We start from the raw sequence: 21,008 nt of genomic DNA on the forward strand, positions 1-21,008 counted from the left end.
TAAGTCCCCCCCAGGCCAGGTCTCTGACGGAGTCCATTTTGTGGCCAGATAGTTCTGTCATGAGCTGCCGGATGGACTCCATGGCCAGAGATCAGACAGGACAGAACTGAGTAGTCAATCTTTAATTTATATCGACAGAACACAGTAAATCAATGAATTAAATGAAACAGTCACTAGATGGGAGGAGATGAGGTAGGGTGAGTATGGTGGTCTGGTTGGTAACCGGAAGTGACGTCAAAACCAAGATGGCCGACCAACGGAGAGCACATGGATAAAATGGAGGACAATAGAGATGGTGAATGGTGGCGACTGAGAACCAGTGGAGAGTGTCCAGTAGTGTAACCAGAGTAACAGAATCACAATGAGAAAACAGTCACAGAGTGTGATGAAATTCAATGTCCAAAGCAATTAATCCAAAAGGCTAAACTCAGGTCAAGGGTAATCCAGGTCATACACGGTTATGGCAGTTCAGAGGTAAGTCCGGCAGGCAAGATCCACAACGAAAAGACAATCCAGGTCGACGCACAGGGAGATCCAAACGGAAACAGAGCGGGGAAGCGACGTCCGCCATGATGACAGGAGCGGGGGCGACGTCCGCCATGATGACAGGAGCGGGGGCGACGTCCGCCATGATGACAGGAGCGGGGGCGACGTCCGCCATGATGACAGGAGCGGGGGCGACGTCCGCCATGATGACAGGAGCCGCTGCGGTGACAGGAACTGAGGCTGATGCAGGAGCCGCTGCGGTGACAGGAGCTGTGGCAGGAGCCGCTGCGGTGACAGGAACTGAGGCTGAGGCAGCTGCGGCGACAGGAACTGAGGCTGAGGCAGCTGCGGCGACAGGAACTGAGGCTGAGGCAGCTGCGGCGACAGGAACTGAGGCTGAGGCAGCTGCGGCGACAGGAACTGAGGCTGAGGCAGCTGCGGCGACAGGAACTGAGGCTGAGGCAAGCTGCGGCGACAGGAACTGAGGCTGAGGCAGCTGCGGCGACAGGAACTGAGGCTGAGGCAGCTGCGGCGACAGGAACTGAGGCTGAGGCAGCTGCGGCGACAGGAACTGAGGCTGAGGCAGCTGCGGCGACAGGAACTGAGGCTGAGGCAGCTGCGGCGACAGGAACTGAGGCTGAGGCAGCTGCGGCGACAGGAACTGAGGCTGAGGCAGCCGCGGCGACAGGAACTGAGGCTGGTGCAGCCGCCGTGACAGGAACTGAAGCTGACGCTGGCGCAGCTGCGGAGGCAGGTACTGAAGCTGGAGCTGTGGCTGGCGCAGCTGCGGAGGCAGGTACTGAAGCTGGAGCTGTGGCTGGCGCAGCTGCGGAGGCAGGTACTGAAGCTGGAGCTGTGGCTGGCGCAGCTGCGGAGGCAGGTACTGAAGCTGGAGCTGGGGCCTGGAGATTCCGCCGCTTCTGGCGGAAACGCCGCAGGTATCGGGATTTAATGTAACTGACGGGTTTTGGGGCAATGGCCAAACGTGTACCGTAATATGGAGAGTCCATGTAATCATCCTCGTCCAGGTACGAGTACTCCTCCTGGTAGCTGGGCGGGTAGGTAAGTCCCCCCCAGGCCAGGTCTCTGACGGAGTCCATTTTGTGGCCAGATAGTTCTGTCATGAGCTGCCGGATGGACTCCATGGCCAGAGATCAGACAGGACAGAACTGAGTAGTCAATCTTTAATTTATATCGACAGAACACAGTAAATCAATGAATTAAATGAAACAGTCACTAGATGGGAGGAGATGAGGTAGGGTGAGTATGGTGGTCTGGTTGGTAACCGGAAGTGACGTCAAAACCAAGATGGCCGACCAACGGAGAGCACATGGATAAAATGGAGGACAATAGAGATGGTGAATGGTGGCGACTGAGAACCAGTGGAGAGTGTCCAGTAGTGTAACCAGAGTAACAGAATCACAATGAGAAAACAGTCACAGAGTGTGATGAAATTCAATGTCCAAAGCAATTAATCCAAAAGGCTAAACTCAGGTCAAGGGTAATCCAGGTCATACACGGTTATGGCAGTTCAGAGGTAAGTCCGGCAGGCAAGATCCACAACGAAAAGACAATCCAGGTCGACGCACAGGGAGATCCAAACGGAAACAGAGCGGGGAAGGGAACAACGAGGGAGAACATAGAACAGGGAAAACACTCACTGAACCAAAGGGGGAGACGGGAGGCAGAGTCAGGTCAGGCTGGTCCAGTGGGGGGTAATCCAGAGTAGACAGGGTAGAAGGGGTACAGGTCCGGGAAAGGGAATCAAGCAGGCACAGGTACAGGTCTGGTACTGTGAGCAGGGGAAAGGGACAGGGAATGAACAGAACTCACAGCAACAGGGGGTCAGGCAAGAGACAGGGTCCAGATCAGGCAGAGTCCGAGAAATCCAAACAAATCAGTCCACAAGAAACGCTGGATAGAGTCCGGGTATGGAGAACAAACTATCTGGCAGGGGAAACAGGTGAGCAGGCCGGTATTTATACTGTGAGGGAAAACCAGGTGTGACCAATCAGGTGAGTGCATGTGACCAGAACGGGAAAGGGAAACAGGAAACCGCCAAAATAAAAGCACGGGAGGAAGCACCAGCAGCAACGAGGCTGGAACCATGACAGGTTTGTGTCACAGTGTCGCTAACACGTGCACAGTAATAAACAGCTGTGTCCTCAGGCTGCAGATTCTGTCCTGTTAGAGTCACTGTTCTTGCAGAAGTGTCTCTGCTGAAACTGAACTTGTTCTTCAGAGCATTATTTTGATTAAGACCGCTCGTTCCCCACTGGTGAGTAATCCAGTCCACTTGTTTTCCTTCACGCTGTCTGTTCCAACCTGTTGCATAGTTGTCATCAGTCAGAGAATAACCAGAGACCTGACAGGTGATGGTCAAAGACTGTCCAGGCTGCACAACCAGTGAGTCTGGCTGGATGAGATCAATACTGTACACACCTGTGGAAACAGAAATTAACATTATTATCAACACTGTTCTATGTTTTCAATATGTTTATCAGCATTAACCCACTGAAAATTCCTCACAGGATCCAGCTGTCAGCAGCAGTAACAGAGCTACAGAGAACATGTTGATGTTGAAGCTGAACTGATTTGAAGTTTCTTTTCCTCCCACTGACACAGAGACACACTCTGTACGTCCTTATAAGTAACATTGTTTTGCATGTTGATGAATATTTAAATGCATCATTTGTGAGAAATAGGAAATTAAACAAACAACTAAACATTAGTATACAGGACAAGTAAAGCTTTCATTTCCTACTGATAGTTGAATGTTTGCCTATAATTAGTAATTAGTTAATATATAAGTCTTTTTGATAGAATTCAAATTCAGCAGCTTGTTCTATATCTGGTTTAATTTAGTCAGACAGTAGATTGTTCTAGCATTTTTCATGACCTTAAAGGAGACAAATCTGATTCCTTTGAACAAGAGCATGTGTTTTATTTATTTATTGTTTGTCATATTTTTTTAGTTGTTAAATTCAAACGTTCTATCTAAAGTTTTATCTGCCCAAGTAAAAACTGGACATGTATTTACTGAGTAATTCTTGACTCATCAAAACTTCTTGTGTCACATGAAATCTTAACTGTCTGTTATTGTGTTTTTGGTTATTTCACCTCAGAGAAGCATTGATCCAGACTCAGTGTAACTGTATTATCAATCAAGCATGATGGTGCAGGTTGCTGGTGGTGTGTTTATAGAAAACAGAGGGTTTGTATATACCTCCCTCATCTGGTTTAAAAAAGGAACATGCAACACAAACAACTTGCAACAACAACAGTAGAAGAAAATGTAAGATCTGAAACGACTGACATCTCATTTATAGACCGATACTTTTAAATGATGGTACCAACCAAATGTACTGCACTGGTGATGTGGAATTTAAGTATATATATGTACAATACGTGGAAACAAGGAAATGTGTACTCTTTTTAATGACAATAAAATTAATTCTACTATTCAGTGAATTCTACAGACATTTGTATTTTTATCTACTCTTCACAGCTGTAGTGTCTTTGTTGATGTTAATATTTACATAGAACATGTCTGTGTGTGGTTCAGTATGTTTTGTGTATTTGTACAGGTCTGTCGGTGGTTTGTGTCACTGTGTCTCTAACACGTGCACAGTAATAAACAGCTGTGTCCTCAGGCTGCAGATTCTGTCCTTTTAGAGTCACTGTTCTTGCAGAAGTGTCTCTGCTGTAACTGAACTTGTTCTTCAAAGCATCATTTTGATGAAGAGTACCACCTCCCCACTGGTGGTTAATCCAGTCCGTTTGTTTTCCTTCACGCTGTCTGATCCAACCTGTTGCATAGCTGCCATCTGTCAGAGAATAACCAGAGACCTGACAGGTGATGGTCAAAGACTGTCCAGGCTGCACAACCAGTGGGTCTGTTTGGATGAGATCAATACTGTACACACCTGTGGAAACAGAAATCAAAATTATTATCAACACTATTCTATGTTTTCAATATGTTTATCAGCATGAATCCACTGAAAGTTCCTCACAGGATCCAGCTGTCAGCAGCAGTAACAGAGCTACAGAGAACATGTTGATGTTGAAGCTGAACTGATGTCTTCTCTTCTGTCCTCTCACTCACACTTGACTTCCTTATAAGCAAAATTTCTTTGCATACTGTTGAATATTCATTTTGACTTACACAGATATTAGTTAACTCATCAGGCCCCTTAGTGACACGTGTCATCAACACCTTTTTATTTTTCGTTTGTCTGGAAGCGCAGCATGCAACATGCAGTACTGGACGCCTTGTTGTGCTGGTTAGTTTTGCTTTTTCAAGTGGAGAATGTATTTTTATCTAGTTGTAATTAGGGTGTAGTTTACTCCTCTTGATTGGGTTTCACCAACACTTTAAACGATGTTTAAAGTACATGTAACAGATCAGAAAGTACAAAAAAAGCATTTTAATATTTAATGTGAGCATTTCATCTGACTATTAATTTCCTGATTTCTGCAAGCTTGTTCACTGATCATATGTTTATTATTAGCTGATACATAAGTGCTTTTGAATGTAATAATATCAGTTACAATTAATTGTCACTGTTGACAGATGAAATGTTTCTTTCTAAAACTGTGAATGGGAAGAAAGAAAAAGAGCTGATATATTTTTTGATTGTTTGCATGACATTGTTGAAGCAAGTTTAAAGTAAATTCATAATAATAATAAAAATGTATACTTTAGTGATCCCTTTGGGGAAATTCGTTTTGGAGAGCTGCCAGACTGAGTCGGCGCTACTACAGGGTTTCGGTGTCTTGTCCAAGGACACCTCAGCTAGTAGCCAGGAGGAACTGGGGAACTCACCCTGGGGTCCGTAGGCGACTGCTCTACCACATGAGCTACTGCAGTAGATGACAACATTTCAGGGGAGCTCCACTTAATTCAACATCATATCATGATCAGTTGCTTTGATGCACCTTCACCTGCCCCAGATACATTTTCATTGATAATATATGTTTCATTGTCATTGTTTTGAGTGTCCAACATGCTTCAGTGACTCTCACCCAGAGCTCAGTGTTGTTTTTGTACAGCTTTGTCGTCTCTTGTGTCACTGTGACTCCCATGCACAATAATAAACTGCAGAATCTTCTTGTTTCAGACTTTTTGCCTGTAAATACACCACATTTGTGGAAGTGTCTTTGGTGATGGAAAACTGGCCTTGGAGACTCTGAGCAAATCTAGTGCCAGTTCCACTATCAATGCGTCCGATCCATTCCAGTCCTTTGCCAGGTTTCTGATGAATCCAGTGCAGCCAAGCAAGAGCAAGTCCTTCAACTTTGCAGGACAGAGTGACCGATTCTCCAGGTCTGCTGACCACTGGCTCTGAGGAGGTCAGAGACTGACCCTGAGTGACTGAAAGAGACGTAAGGTTTAGATGAAGAGAAGCCAGCAGACATTCAAAACTCCTGTTATCATCTCTGCTGGATACTGACTTCACTCACCTGAAATGAGAGTCAAGAACAAGAGACTCTGTACAAGTGTCATGGTGATAATGTGGCTGAGTCTGTGACTACAAAGCCTGATATCAGTGAGATATATATGGGTGGGGATTGTGCATCAGTGTGTGAATTTGCATAGTTCTTTTTCCCACCGAAGGTTTAAGAAATAAAGAAATAAAGAGATGCATTAATATACTCAGAGGAGACAAATACTGACACTGACTGCCCTCTAGTGTTTATGAGAGGAATGCAAGAGATTCTGTCATACATTAATGATTTAGATTTGTGATGTGTGGATTAGATTATCCAGTAGCAGGTAAAAGTAAGTGAACTACTTGCATTTTTCTGATATTCTAGAAAAAATGAGTCCCAAATATCAACAAATACATTTTTTCTGAGTTGATAAAGCACAGTCATGATCTATCATGACTTTCCTGAAACAAACAGTGATAGTGGAGAAAGTAACAGCAGCTGTGTTTTAATAACTGGTTGAAACACATTATACAGCAATAAGATCAATTGTTTCCTGTAGCTCTGGATTCGACATGCACAATACAGAGGAGGAATATTGGACCATTATACTTAAAATATAAAAATCTGCTCCATTGTGTTTTTTAAACTTATCAGAAACCAGCTGAATTGTCTTTTCTTTCCTTTTTTAAAGCGTTTACCATGTTAACATCACAGTATAGTTCAGTTTGCATTTCGTATGGACTTTTGCAGTATTTTGCCACACAGAGGTCACCTTCACCCCACTGATAGAAAATTCCTCAGACATCTTTTTTTGCTGGACAACATCTTGTTTTGTGACTGGAGTACTGCTAAATATTTTATGTTTTGGTTTCAACACTCACAGAGCTGGGTTAAGGTTATGATATGAGACTTGTTACTAATAGGTCTTAAAAGAATTTAATCAAGTTTGAACAGACCTCCCTCTACAGGTTTTAGAAGACATGTTGAAAGCAAATGTACTTCAACCCCAGTAGAGTGTTGATGTGTGTGTGTGTCCTGTTGTGTGGGTATTTGTGCAGCTCTGTCTGTGGTTTATTTCACTGTGGGGTGACGTACACAGTAATAAACAGCTGTGTCCTCAGGCTGCAGATTCTGTCCTGTTAGAGTCACTGTTCCAGCAGAAGTGTCTCTGCTGTAACTGAACTTGTTCTTCAAAGCATCATTTTTGTAAAAGCCTCCTCCGCCCCACTGATGGAAAATCCAGTCCAGTGCTTTTCCTTCACGCTGTCTGATCCAACCTGTTGCATAGCTGTTATGAGTCAGAGAATAACCAGAGACCTGACAGGTGATGGTCAAAGACTGTCCAGGCTGCACAACCAGTGAGTCTGGCTGGATGAGATCAATACTGTACACACCTGTGGAAACAGAAATCAAAAACATTATAAACACTATTCTATGTTTTCAATGTATTTATTGGCATGAATCCACCGAAAGTTCCTCACAGGATCCAGCTGTCAGCAGCAGTATCAGAGCTACAGAGAACATGTTGATGTTGAAGCTGGACTGATTTGAAGTTTCTTTTCCTCCCACTGACACAGAGACACACTCTGTACGTCCTTATAAGTAACACTGTTTTGCATGTTGATGAATATTTAAATGCATCATTTGTGAGAAATAGGAAATTAAACAAACAACTAAACATTGGGGCGGCAGTAGCTCAGGGGGTAGAGCAGTCACCCAGAACCCCAGGATGAGTGGTTCGATTCTCGGTCCCTCCTGGCTATTTGCTGAGGTGTCCTTGGACAAGACACCGAAACCCCGTAGTGTAGCACTGACATACTGTCTAGCAGCTGTCCACCCACAATTTCCCCAAGGGGATCAATAAAGTATTCATTATTATTATTATAAGTATACAGGACAAGTAAAGCTTTCATTTCCTACTGATAGTTGAATGTTTGCCTATAATTAGTAATTAGTTAATATTAAGTCTTTTTGATAGAATTCAAACTCAGCAGCTTGTCCTACATCTGATTTAATTTAGTCAGACATTAGATTGTTCTAGCATTTTTGATGACCTTTACGGAGACAAATCTGATTCCTTTGAACAAGAGCATGTGTTTTATTTATTTATTGTTTGTCATATTTTTTTAGTTGTTAAATTCAAACATTCTATCTAAGGTTTTATCTGCCCAAGTAAAAAGTGGACATGTATTTACTGAGTAATTCTTTACTCATCAAAACTTCTTGTGTCACATGAAATCTTAACTGTCTGTTATTGTGTTTTTGGTTATTTCACCTCAGAGAAACACTGATCCAGACTCAGTGCAATTGTATTATCAATCAAACATGATGGTGCAGTGGTCTCTAATTAAAAATATATAAAATAATTTTATAATTATTATTCAACAGGTTGTTGGTGGTGTCTTTATAAGAAACATAGGGTTTGTGTATACTTCCCTCATCTAGTTTAAAAAAGGGAGCATGCAACACAAACAGTCCGATACTTTTAAATTATGGTACGAACCAAATGTACTGGGCTGGTAAAGTAGAATTCACATATGTAGTATGTATGTACAATACATGGTTACAAGGAAATGTTTACTTTTTTTAATATCAAGAAAATTCTACTATTCAGTGAATTCTACAGACATTTGTATTTTTATCTACTCTTCACAGCTGTAGTGCCTTTGATGATGTTAATATTTACATAGAACATGTCTGTGTGTGGTTCAGTAACATGTTTTGTGTATTTGTACAGGTCTGTCAGTGGTTTGTGTCACAGTGTCGCTAACACGTACACAGTAATAAACAGCTGTGTCCTCAGGCTGCAGATTCTGTCCGATTAGAGTCACTGTTCTTGCAGAAGTGTCTCTGCTGAAACTGAACTTTTTCTTCAAAGCATCATTTTGACGAAGACCACTAGTTCCCCACTGGTGAGTAATCCAATCCATTGGTTTTCCTTCACGCTGTCTGATCCAACCAGTTCCATAGCTGTCATCAGTCAGAGAATAACCAGAGGCCTGACAGGTGATGGTCAAAGACTGTCCAGGCTGCACAACCAGTGAGTCTGGCTGGATGTGATCAATACTGTACACACCTGTGGAAACAGAAATTAACATTATTATCAACACTATTCTTTGTTTTCAATATGTTTATCAGCATGAATCCACTGAAAGTTCCTCACAGGATCCATCTGTCAGCAGCAGTATCAGAGCTACAGAGAACATGTTGATGTTGAAGCGGAACTGATGTCTGCTCTTCTGGCCTCTCACTCACACTTTACTTCCTTAATAGCAACATTTCTTTGCATACTGTTGAATATTCATTTTGACTTACACAAATATTAGTTAACCCATAAGATCCCAAAGTGGCACATGTGTCATCAACACCTTTTTATTTTTCGTCTGTCTGGAAGTGCAGCATGCAACATGCAGTATTGGACGCCTTGTTGTGCTGGTTAGTTTTGCTTTTTCAAGTGGAGAATCTATTTTTATCTAGTTGTAGTTAGGGGGTAGTTTACTCCTCTTGATTGGGTTTCACCAACACTTTAAACGATGTTTAAAGTACATGTAACAGATCAGAAAGTACAAAAAAAGCATTTTAATATTTAATGTGAGCATTTCATCTGACTATTAATTTCCTGATTTCTGCAAGCTTGTTCACTGATCATATTAGCTGATACATAAGTGCTTTTGAATGTAATAATATCAGTTACGATTAATTGTCATTGTCGAGAGATGAAATGTTTCTTTCTAAAACTGTGAATGGGAAGAAAGAAAATGAGCTGATATATTTTTTGATTGTTTGCATGACATTGTTAAAGCAATTTTAAAGTAAATTCAAAACATGATAACAAGGATTTCAGGGGAGTTCCACCTAATTCAACATCATATCACGATCAGTTGCTTTGATGCACCTTCACCTGCCCCAAATACATTCTCATTGATAATATATGTTTCATTGTCATTGTTTTGAGTGTCCAACATGCTTCAGTGACTCTCACCCAGAGCTCAGTGTTGTTTTTGTACAGCTTTGTCGTCTCTTGTGTCACTGTGACTCTTTTGCACAATAATAAACTGCAGAATCTTCTTGTTTCAGACTTTTTGCCAGTAAATGCACCACATTTGTGGAAGTGTCTTTGGTGATGGAAAACTGGCCTTGGAGACTCTGAGCAAATCTAGTGCCAGTTCCACTATCAATGCATCCGATCCATTCCAGTCCTTTTGCAGGTTTCTGACGAACCCAGTGCAGATAAGCAAGAGCAAGTCCTTCTACTTTGCAGGACAGAGTGACCGATTCTCCAGGTCTGCTGACCACTGGCTCTGAGGAGGTCAGAGACTGACCCTGAGTGACTGAAAGAAACATAGAGTTTAGATGAAGAGAAGCCAGCAGACATTCAACACTCCTGTTATCATCTCTGCTGGATACCGACTTCACTCACCTGAAATGAGAGTCAAGAACAAGAGACTCTGTACAAGTGTCATGGTGATAATGTGGCTGAGTCTGTGACTGCAAAGCCTGATATCAGTGAGATATATATGGGTGGGGATTGTGCATCAGTGTGTGAATTTGCATAGTTTTATTTCCCACCAGAGATTTAAAGAAATACAGTGCAGAAAAGTTCAGTTAACTCACACACACATTGAGTGCAGGACTTGATGTGTGTGCGAGAAGACGTGAAAAACAGTAGTTTTTTCTTTGTTGAGTCTCTTTATCCAGCTTTTTCAAATGTGAGAACGAACATCTGATGTCCTTTTGAAAAGATTTTTTTTATCAGTCTTACTGGAACTGGAAGACAACTATTTTCATATTATAAGAACAAATAAACAGCTACTCTTTCAATCATCCATCTGCTTATCAGGAAACCTTTCTATAGATTGCTAAATGGTGAACTGTAACTAATTGAACAGATGAAGCTGAAGTCAGTGCATCATATAATTTTTTATCTGATGTGAATATAAATCTCTAAATGAATGCAGGGTTTGAGTTCCAGCCAGTTTACACCAGTGGGATGAACCGATATTCATTCAGGAGAGGGAAATGTTTACACTAACTGCCCTCTAGTGTTTTGAAGAGAAAATTACAACATTCAGTTTCACTCACAAATCGTGACCTGTTCATCTTCATGCTAATCTTTGCTCAGACTGTTTTACTGAGTCACATTTCAGAGTTTATGGGTCTCGATAAATGCAGATATGAAATGACGACGTTCCAGAGATGAAGAAATGTATAAAAGTTTAAAGCATGTGACAACACAGATGCTTTGCTACTGTTTTCTGAGTGACTTGAAAAAAAGTTTAATGTTATATATAATATTGTGCTTTGAATAATATAATTTGTGTGTTCATATATCAAATTTCATTTTCTTCAAGAAAAATAGTCACATTGACATATTTTTTGTACATAGGATTTTGTACAGCTTCTCAACAAACTTCAGTCACTGTGAGTCTCGAGCACAATAATAAACAGCAGAATCTTCAGTTTTCAGACTGTTCATCTGTAGATACAGCTGCTGTTTGCTGTTGTCTCTCTGGACTGACTGAGAGTAATAGTTGCTGCCACCAGCATCAGCTGCAATCCACTCCAGTCCTTTTCCAGGAGCCTGTCTGATCCAGGCCATCCAGTGGCTGCTGAGTGAAAATCCAGAGACAGTACAGGTCAGTCTGTGGGATTCTCCAGGGTTTTTAACCACTGATTCAGACTCTGTCAGAGTCTGAGCATCAACACCTGTCAAGGTAAACAACAACATAAGTATTAAGATGGTAAAACTATCAAATGGTGAAATGGTGTCATCATCTCTGCTGGATCCTGACTTCACTCACCTGAAATGAGAGTCAAGAACAACATACTCTATACAAGTGTCATGGTGATAATGTGGCTGAGTCTGTGACTACAAAGCCTGATATCAGTGAGATATATATGGGTCGGTTGCTCACTTCACTTATTTTTTTCTTGTCACTGTATGCATGTCACATTAATGATCCAGTTTTGAATTCATTGAAAAGTATAAGGTGCATTTCTATTTTTGTAAATATGTAACATCAAAGTGTAAATACATCTTCACTCATCGGATTAAACGTAAAAACATATAAATCTTCTGAAACTTCTTTTTTTTTTAGCATTTGCCATGTTCAGCACAATCTTCAATTTGTATTTTGTATGCACTGTTTTTGCCACACAGAGATCACATTCACTCCACTGAAAGAAAATTCCTCAGACATCTGTTTTTGCGGGACAACATCTTGTTTTGTGACTGGAGTACTGCTAAATATTTTATGTTTCGGTTTCAACACTCACAGAGCTGGGTTAAGGTTATGATATGAGACTTGTTACTAATAGGTCTTGAAAGAATTCAATCAAGTTTCTACAGACCTCCCTCTACAGGTTTTAGAAGACATGTAGAAAGCAAATGTACTTCAACCCCAGTAGAGTGTTGATGTGTGTGTGTGTCCTGTTGTGTGGGTATTTGTGCAGCTCTGTCTGTGGTTTATGTCACTGTGGGTTAACGTGCACAGTAATAAACAGCTGTGTCCTCAGGCTGCAGATTCTGTCCTGTTAGAGTCACTGTTCCAGCAGAAGTGTCTCTGCTGTAACTGAACTTGTTCTTCAAAGCATCATTTTTGTAAAAGCCTCCTCCGCCCCACTGGTGGAAAATCCAGTCCATTGGATTTCCTTCACAATGTCTGATCCAACCTGTTGCATAGCTGTTATCAGTCACAGAATAACCAGAGACCTGACAGGTGATGGTTAAAGACTGTCCAGGCTGCACAACCAGTGAGTCTGGCTGGATGAGATCAATACTGTACACACCTGTGGAAACAGAAACCAACATCATTATAAACACTATTCTATGTTTTCAATTTGTTTATCAGTATGAATCCCCTGAAAGGTCCTCACAGGATCCAGCTGTCAGCAGCAGTATCAGAGCTACAGAGAACATGTTGATGTTGAAGCTGAACTGATTTGAAGTTTCTTTTCCTCCCACTGACACAGAGACACACTCTGTACGTCCTTATAAGTAACACTGTTTTGCATGTTGATGAATATTTAAATGCATCATTTGTGAGAAATAGGAAATTAAACAAACAACTAAACATTAGTTCACAGGACAAGAAAAACTTGCATTTCCTACTGATAGTTGGATGTTTGCCTATGATTAGTAAGTAACTGTCTGTTCTTGTGTTTTTGGTTATTTCACCTCAGAGAAACATTGATTCAGACTCAGTGCCACTGTCTTATCAATCAAACATGATGGTGCAGTGGTCTCTAATTAAAAATATATAAAACAATTTTATAATTATTATTCAATAGGTTGTTGGTGGTGTGTTTAAAATAAACAGAGGGTTTGTATATACCTCCCTTATCTGGTTTAAAAAAGGGAACATGCAAAACAAACAGGCCGATACTTTTAAACCAACCAAATGTACTGTGCTGGTGAAGTGGAATTCACATATGTAGTATGTATGTACAATACATGGATACAAGAAAATGTTTACTTTTTTTAATATTGAGAAAAATAAATTCTACTATTCAGTGAATTCTACAGACATTTGTATGTTGTATGTGTATGATGTTAATCTTTATATAGAACATTTCTGTGTGTGGTTCAGTAACATGTTTTGTGTATTTGTACAGGTCTGTCGGTGGTTTGTGTCACAGTGTCTCTAACACGTGCACAGTAATAAACAGCTGTGTCCTCAGGCTGCAGATTCTGTCCTGTTAGAGTCACTGTTCTTGCAGAAGTGTCTCTGCTGTAACTGAACTTGTTCTTCAGAGCATTATTTTGACGAAGACCACTAGTTCCCCACTGGTAGTTAATCCACTCCATTGCTTTTCCTTCATGCTGTCTGATCCAACCTGTTCCATAACTGTCATCAGTCAGAGAATAACCAGACACCTGACAGGTGATGGTCAAAGACTGTCCAGGCTGCACAACCAGTGAGTCTGTTTGGATGAGATCAATACTGTACACACCTGTGAAAACAGAAATCAACATTATTATCAACACTATTCTATGTTTTCAATGTGTTTATCAGCATGAATCCACAGAAAGTTCCTCACAGGATCCAGCTGTCAGCAGCAGTATCAGAGCTACAGAGAACATGTTGATGTTGAAGCGGAACTGATGTCTGCTCTTCTGTCCTCTCACTCACACTTTACTTCCTTATTAACAACATTTCTTTGCATATTGTTGAATATTCATTTTGACTTACACAAATATTAGTTAACTCATAGGGACCCATAGTGACACATGTCATCAACACCTTTTTCTTTTTCGTCTGTCTGGAAGCGTAGCATGCAACATGTTGTTCTGGTTCGTTTCGCTTTTTCAAGTGGAGAATGTATTTTTATTTAGTTGTAGTTAGGGTGTAGTTTACTCCTCTTGATTGGGTGTCACCAACACTTTGAACAATATTTTTCACATGGTTCATTTGGTTTGTTTTATATCCCATAAAATTTTATTTTCATTAGAAATAAAGAAAAAATCATATTTTTGCCACAAATCATTGAGTGATTTGTGAACTAACACTGATACTTCCAAAATACAACTTGACGTTTTATAACGGAATCTGTTCAGGCACAGTAATATGAAATCTTCAGTCTTCAGACTATTCATTTTTAGACATATTTCAACGATGAAATTGTTAAAGATAGCGAATCTACCCTAGACTGAGTGGGAGAAAACTAGCTGTATGTATCAAAGCAATCTGGAATTCTGGAGGGTTGAGGGTTTCAGATGTTTGTAATACCTTTTGGGTTTTACTATTCAAACATGTTTAAAAAAAATATATGTATAAAAATAAAAAACTATGCGTGATGATCATATGCAAATTGTCTGCTGAGTTATCATGTACGGAACATGTAACAGAATCAGAAAGCACAAAAAAAGCATTTTAATATTTAATGTGAGCATTTCATCTGACTATTAATTTCCTGATCCCTGCAAGTTTGTTCACTGATCATATGTTTATTATTAGCTGATACATAAGTACTTTTGAATGTAATACTTAATTGTCACTGTTGACAGATTAAATGTTTCTTTCTAAAACTGTGAATGGGAAGAAAGAAAAAGAGCTGATGTATTTTTTGATTGTTTGCATGACATTGTTGAAGCAAGTTTAAAGTAAATTGAAAACATGATAACAAGGATTTCAGGGGAGCTCCACTTAATTCAACATCATATCATGATCAGTTGCTTTGATGCACCTTCACCTGCCCCAAATACATTTTCATTGATAATATATGTTTCATTGTCATTGTTTTGAGTGTCCAACATGCTTCAGTGACTCTCACCCAGAGCTCAGTGTTGTTTTTGTACAGCTTTGTCGTCTCTTGTGTCACTGTGACTCCCGTGCACAATAATAAACTGCAGAATCTTCTTGTTTCAGACTTTTTGCCTGTAAATACACCACATTTGTGGAAGTGTCTTTGGTGATGGAAAACTGGCCTTGGAGACTCTGAGCAAATATAGTGCCAGTTCCACTATCAATGCGTCCGATCCATTCCAGTCCTTTCCCAGGTTTCTGACGAATCCAGTGCAGCCAAGCAAGAGTAAGTCCTTCTACTTAACAGGACAGAGTGACCGATTCTCCAGGTCTGCTGACCACTGGCTCTGAGGAGGTCAGAGACTGACCCTGAGCGGCTGAAAGAGACATAAGGTTTAGATGAAGAGAAGCCAGCAGACATTCAACACTCCTGTTATCATCTCTGCTGGATACTGACTTCACTCACCTGAAATGAGAGTCAAGAACAAGAGACTCTGTACAAGTGTCATGGTGATAATGTGGCTGAGTCTGTGACTACAAAGCCTGATATCAGTGAGATATATATGGGTGGGGATTGTGCATCAGTGTGTGAATTTGCATAGTTTTATTTCCCACCGAAGGTTTAAGAAATAAAGAAATGCATTAATATTCTCAGAGGAGACAAACACTGACACTGACTGCCCTCTAGTGTTTATGAGAGGAATGCAAGAGATTCTGTCATACAACAACAATTTAGATTTTTGATGTGTGGATTAGATTATCCAGTAGCAGGTAAAAGTAAGTGAACTACTTGCATTTTTCTGATATTCTAGAAAAAATGAGTCAAAAATATCAACAAATACATTTTTTTTGAGTTGATAAAACACAGTCATGATCTATCATGACTTTCCTGAAACAAATAGTGATAGTGGAGAAAGTAACAGCAGCTAGTAGTATAGTATACAGGGTAAGTAAAACTTGCATTTCCTACTGATAGTTGGATGTTTGCCTAAAATTAGTAATTAGTTAATATTAAGTCTTTTTGATAGAATTCAAATTCAGCAGCTTGTTCTATATCTGGTTTAATTTAGTCAGACAGTAGATTGTTCTAGCATTTTTTATGACCTTAAAGGAGACAAATCTGATTCCTTTGAACAAGAGCATGTTTTTTATTTATTTATTGTTTGTCATATTTTTTTAGTTGTTAAATTAAACATTCTATCTAAAGTTTTATCTGCCCAAGTAAAAACTGGACATGTATTTACTGATTAATTCTTGACTCATCAAAACTTCTTGTGTCACATGAAATCTTAACTGTCTGTTATTGTGTTTTTGGTTATTTCACCTCAGAGAAGCATTGATCCAGACTCAGTGTAACTGTATTATCAATCAAGCATGATGGTGCAGGTTGCTGGTGGTGTGTTTATAGAAAACAGAGGGTTTGTATATACCTCCCTCATCTGGTTTAAAAAAGGAACATGCAACACAAACAACTTGCAACAACAACAGCAGAAGAAAATGTAAGATCTGAAACGACTGACATCTCATTTATAGACCGATACTTTTAAATGATGGTACCAACCAAATGTACTGCACTGGTGATGTGGAATTTAAGTATATATATGTACAATACGTGGAAACAAGGAAATGTGTACTCTTTTTAATGACAATAAAAATAATTCTACTATTCAGTGAATTCTACAGACATTTGTATTTTTATCTACTCTTCACAGCTGTAGTGTCTTTGTTGATGTTAATATTTACATAGAACATGTCTGTGTGTGGTTCGGTATGTTTTGTGTATTTGTACAGGTCTGTCGGTGGTTTGTGTCACTGTGTCTCTAACACGTGCACAGTAATAAACAGCTGTGTCCTCAGGCTGCAGATTCTGTCCTTTTAGAGTCACTGTTCTTGCAGAAGTGTCTCTGCTGAAACTGAACTTGTTCTTCAAAGCATCATTTTGACGAAGAGTACCACCTCCCCACTGGTGGTTAATCCAGTCCGTTTGTTTTCCTTCACGCTGTCTGATCCAACCTGTTCCATAGCTGCCATCAGTCAGAGAATAACCAGAGACCTGACAGGTGATGGTCAAAGACTGTCCAGGCTGCACAACCAGTGAGTCTGGCTGGATGTGATCAATACTGTACACACCTGTGGAAACAGAAATCAACATTATTATCAACACTATTCTCTGTTTTCAATATGTTTATCAGCATGAATCCACTGAAAGTTCCTCACAGGATCCAGCTGTCAGCAGCAGTATCAGAGCTACAGAGAACATGTTGATGTTGAAGCTGAACTGATGTCTGCTCTTCTGTCCTCTCACTCACACTTGACTTCCTTATAAGCAAAATTTCTTTGCATACTGTTGAATATTCATTTTGACTTACACAGATATTAGTTAACTCATCAGGCCCCTTAGTGACACGTGTCATCAACACCTTTTTATTTTTCGTTTGTCTGGAAGCGCAGCATGCAACATGCAGTACTGGACGCCTTGTTGTGCTGGTTAGTTTTGCTTTTTCAAGTGGAGAATGTATTTTTATCTAGTTGTAATTAGGGGGTAGTTTACTCCTCTTGATTGGGTTTCACCAACACTTTAAACGATGTTTAAAGTACATGTAACAGATCAGAAAGTACAAAAAAAGCATTTTAATATTTAATGTGAGCATTTCATCTGACTATTAATTTCCTGATTTCTGCAAGCTTGTTCACTGATCATATTAGCTGATACATAAGTGCTTTTGAATGTAATAATATCAGTTACGATTAATTGTCATTGTCGAGAGATGAAATGTTTCTTTCTAAAACTGTGAATGGGAAGAAAGAAAAAGAGCTGATATATTTTTTGATTGTTTGCATGACATTGTTAAAGCAAGTTTAAAGTAAATTGAAAACATGATAACAAGGATTTCAGGGGAGCTCCACTTAATTCAACATCATATCATGATCAGTTGCTTTGATGCACCTTCACCTGCCCCAAATACATTCTCATTGAAAATATATGTTTCATTGTCATTGTTTTGAGTGTCCAACATGCTTCAGTGACTCTCACTCAGAGCTCAGTGTTGCTTTTCTACAGTTTTTCTTTGTCGTCTCTTGTGTCACTGTGACTCTTTTGCACAATAATAAACTGCAGAATCTTCTTGTTTCAGACTTTTTGCCAGTAAATGCACCACATTTGTGGAAGTGTCTTTGGTGATGGAAAACTGGCCTTGGAGACTCTGAGCAAATACAGTGCCAGTTCCGCTATCAATGCGTCCGATCCATTCCAGCCCTTTCGCAGGTTTCTGACGAACCCAGTGCAGATAAGCAAGAGCAAGTCCTTCTACTTTGCAGGACAGAGTGACCGATTCTTCAGGTCTGCTGACCACTGGCTCTGAGGAGGTCAGGGACTGACCCTGAGTGACTGAAAGAAACATAGAGTTTAGATGAAGAGAAGCCAGCAGACATTCAACACTCCTGTTATCATCTCTGCTGGATACCGACTTCACTCACCTGAAATGAGAGTCAAGAACAAGAGACTCTGTACAAGTGTCATGGTGATAATGTGGCTGAGTCTGTGACTGCAAAGCCTGATATCAGTGAGATATATATGGGTGGGGATTGTGCATCAGTGTGTGAATTTGCATAGTTTTATTTCCCACCAGAGATTTAAAGAAATACAGTGCAGAAAAGTTCAGTTAACTCACACACACATTGAGTGCAGGACTTGATGTGTGTGCGAGAAGACGTGAAAAACAGTAGTTTTTTCTTTGTTGAGTCTCTTTATCCAGCTTTTTCAAATGTGAGAACGAACATCTGATGTCCTTTTGAAAAGATTTTTTTTATCAGTCTTACTGGAACTGGAAGACAACTATTTTCACATTATAAGAACAAATAAACAGCAACTCTCTTAGTCATCCATCTGCTTATCAGGAAACCTTTCTATAGATTGCTAAAGGGTGAACTGTAACTAATTGAACAGATGAAGCTGAAGTCAGTGCATCATATAATTTTTTATCTGATGTGAATATAAATCTCTAAATGAATGCAGGGTTTGAGTTCCAGCCAGTTTACACCAGTGGGATTGACCGATATTCATTCAGGAGAGGGAAATGTTTACACTAACTGCCCTCTAGTGTTTAGAAGAGAAACTTACAACATTCAGTTTCACTCACAAATCGTGACCTGTTCATCTTCATGCTAATCTCTGCTCAGACTGTTTTACTGAGTCACATTTCAGAGTTTATGGGTCTCGATAAATGCAGATATGAAATGACGACGTTCCAGAGATGAAGAAATGTATAAAAGTTTAAAGCATGTGACAACACAGATGCTTTGCTACTGTTTTCTGAGTGACTTGAAAAAAAGTTTAATGTTATATATAATATTGTGCTTTGAATAATATAATTTGTGTGTTCATATATCAAATTTCATTTTCTTCAAGAAAAATAGTCACATGATGTATTTTTTTGTACATAGGATCTTGTACAGCTTTTCAACAAACTTCAGTCACTGTGAGTCTCGAGCACAATAATAAACTGCAGAATCTTCAGTCTTCAGGCTGCTCATCTGTAGATACAGCTGGTCTTTGCTGTTGTCTCTGGAGGCAGTAAACCGGCCTTGGACTGACTGAGAGTAATAGTTGCTGCCACCAGCATCAGCTGCAATCCACTCCAGTCCTTTTCCAGGGGCCTGTCTGATCCAGGCCATCCAGTGGCTGCTGAGTGAAAATCCAGAGACTGTACAGGTCAGTCTGTGGGATTCTCCAGGGTTTTTAACCACTGATTCAGACTCTGTCAGAGTCTGAGCATCAACACCTGTCAAGGTAAACAACAACATAAGTATTAAGATGGTAAAACTATCAAATGGTGAAAAACTGCAGCAGTATTAATTGAAGGTGTTTTTTCACCTACTCAGCAGAAAGTTAAAACCAGCAGTACTGTCCTGTAGTCCATCGTGTTAAACTGTTTGTCACCGTCCTTTGTCATCATCCATGCAGTCAGATAAGTAGAAGTGGAAGACATCTAATTTTGCATTGACTCCTCCTCACAGGAAGGAACGAGTTGGATTTGATCTTTATTTTTACCCAGTCAAATGAATTTAATTTTCAATTATACTCTGCTCAAAATTAGTGTTTTTTTGCTATTTAATATTAGAATGCATTTTCTGTGTAACTAATAGCTTTATTACATTTAAATTGACTCATTTGGCAGACATGTTCATCCAAACTGAATTACAATAGTAATGATAGCAATAAGTAAATGTATCCAACAACAGGATCAATGTCTTAGCTGCAATATCAAAGTTATTTGCAGCAACATCAAACATGGCTGATGTTGAAGCTGAACTGAGCTCTTCTGTCCTATTTTATTGAGTTAAATCTAAATACTTGTAACCTGTCATAAAAAACACAGAAAAACAACCATTGTTGTTTATACAATAGTCTATAATCTTTTAATGTTTATTAGTCAGTAATTAATGGGAAATTTATTTCCATGCTTCAGTGACTCTCACTCAGAGCTCAGTGTTGCTTTTCTACAGTTTTTCTTTGTCGTCTCTTGTGTCACTGTGACTCTTTTGCACAATAATAAACTGCAGAATCTTCTTGTTTCAGACTTTTGGCCTGTAAATACACCACATTTGTGGAAGTGTCTTTGGTGATGGAAAACTGGCCTTGGAGACTCTGGGCAAATATAGTGCCAGTTCGATCATCAATGCGTCCGACCCATTCCAGTCCTTTCCCAGGTTTTTGGCGAATCCAGTGCAGATAAGTAAGAGTAAGTCCTTCAACTTTACAGGACAGAGTGACCGATTGTCCAGGTCTGCTGACCACTGGCTCTGAGGAGGTCAGGGACTGACCCTGAGCGACTGAAAGAGACA

General features: G+C 40.0%; 1 protein-coding gene and 1 gene segment (V, D, J or C); both read right to left on the reverse strand.

The window, feature by feature from the left end:
- LOC113149229 overlaps window positions 1-21,008 on the reverse strand; it is a 251,219-nt gene that overhangs the window by 200,387 nt on the left and 29,824 nt on the right. The gene's annotated exons all lie outside the window — the stretch shown is intronic.
- On the reverse strand, window positions 12,401-12,871 carry LOC113150814. The segment is given in 2 exon segments: window positions 12,401-12,708; window positions 12,796-12,871. Coding segments are annotated over 2 exon segments (351 nt in total).

This window comes from Anabas testudineus, chromosome 8 (genome assembly GCF_900324465.2).
Source record: "Anabas testudineus chromosome 8, fAnaTes1.2, whole genome shotgun sequence".
Classification (NCBI taxonomy): Eukaryota; Metazoa; Chordata; class Actinopteri; order Anabantiformes; family Anabantidae; genus Anabas; species Anabas testudineus.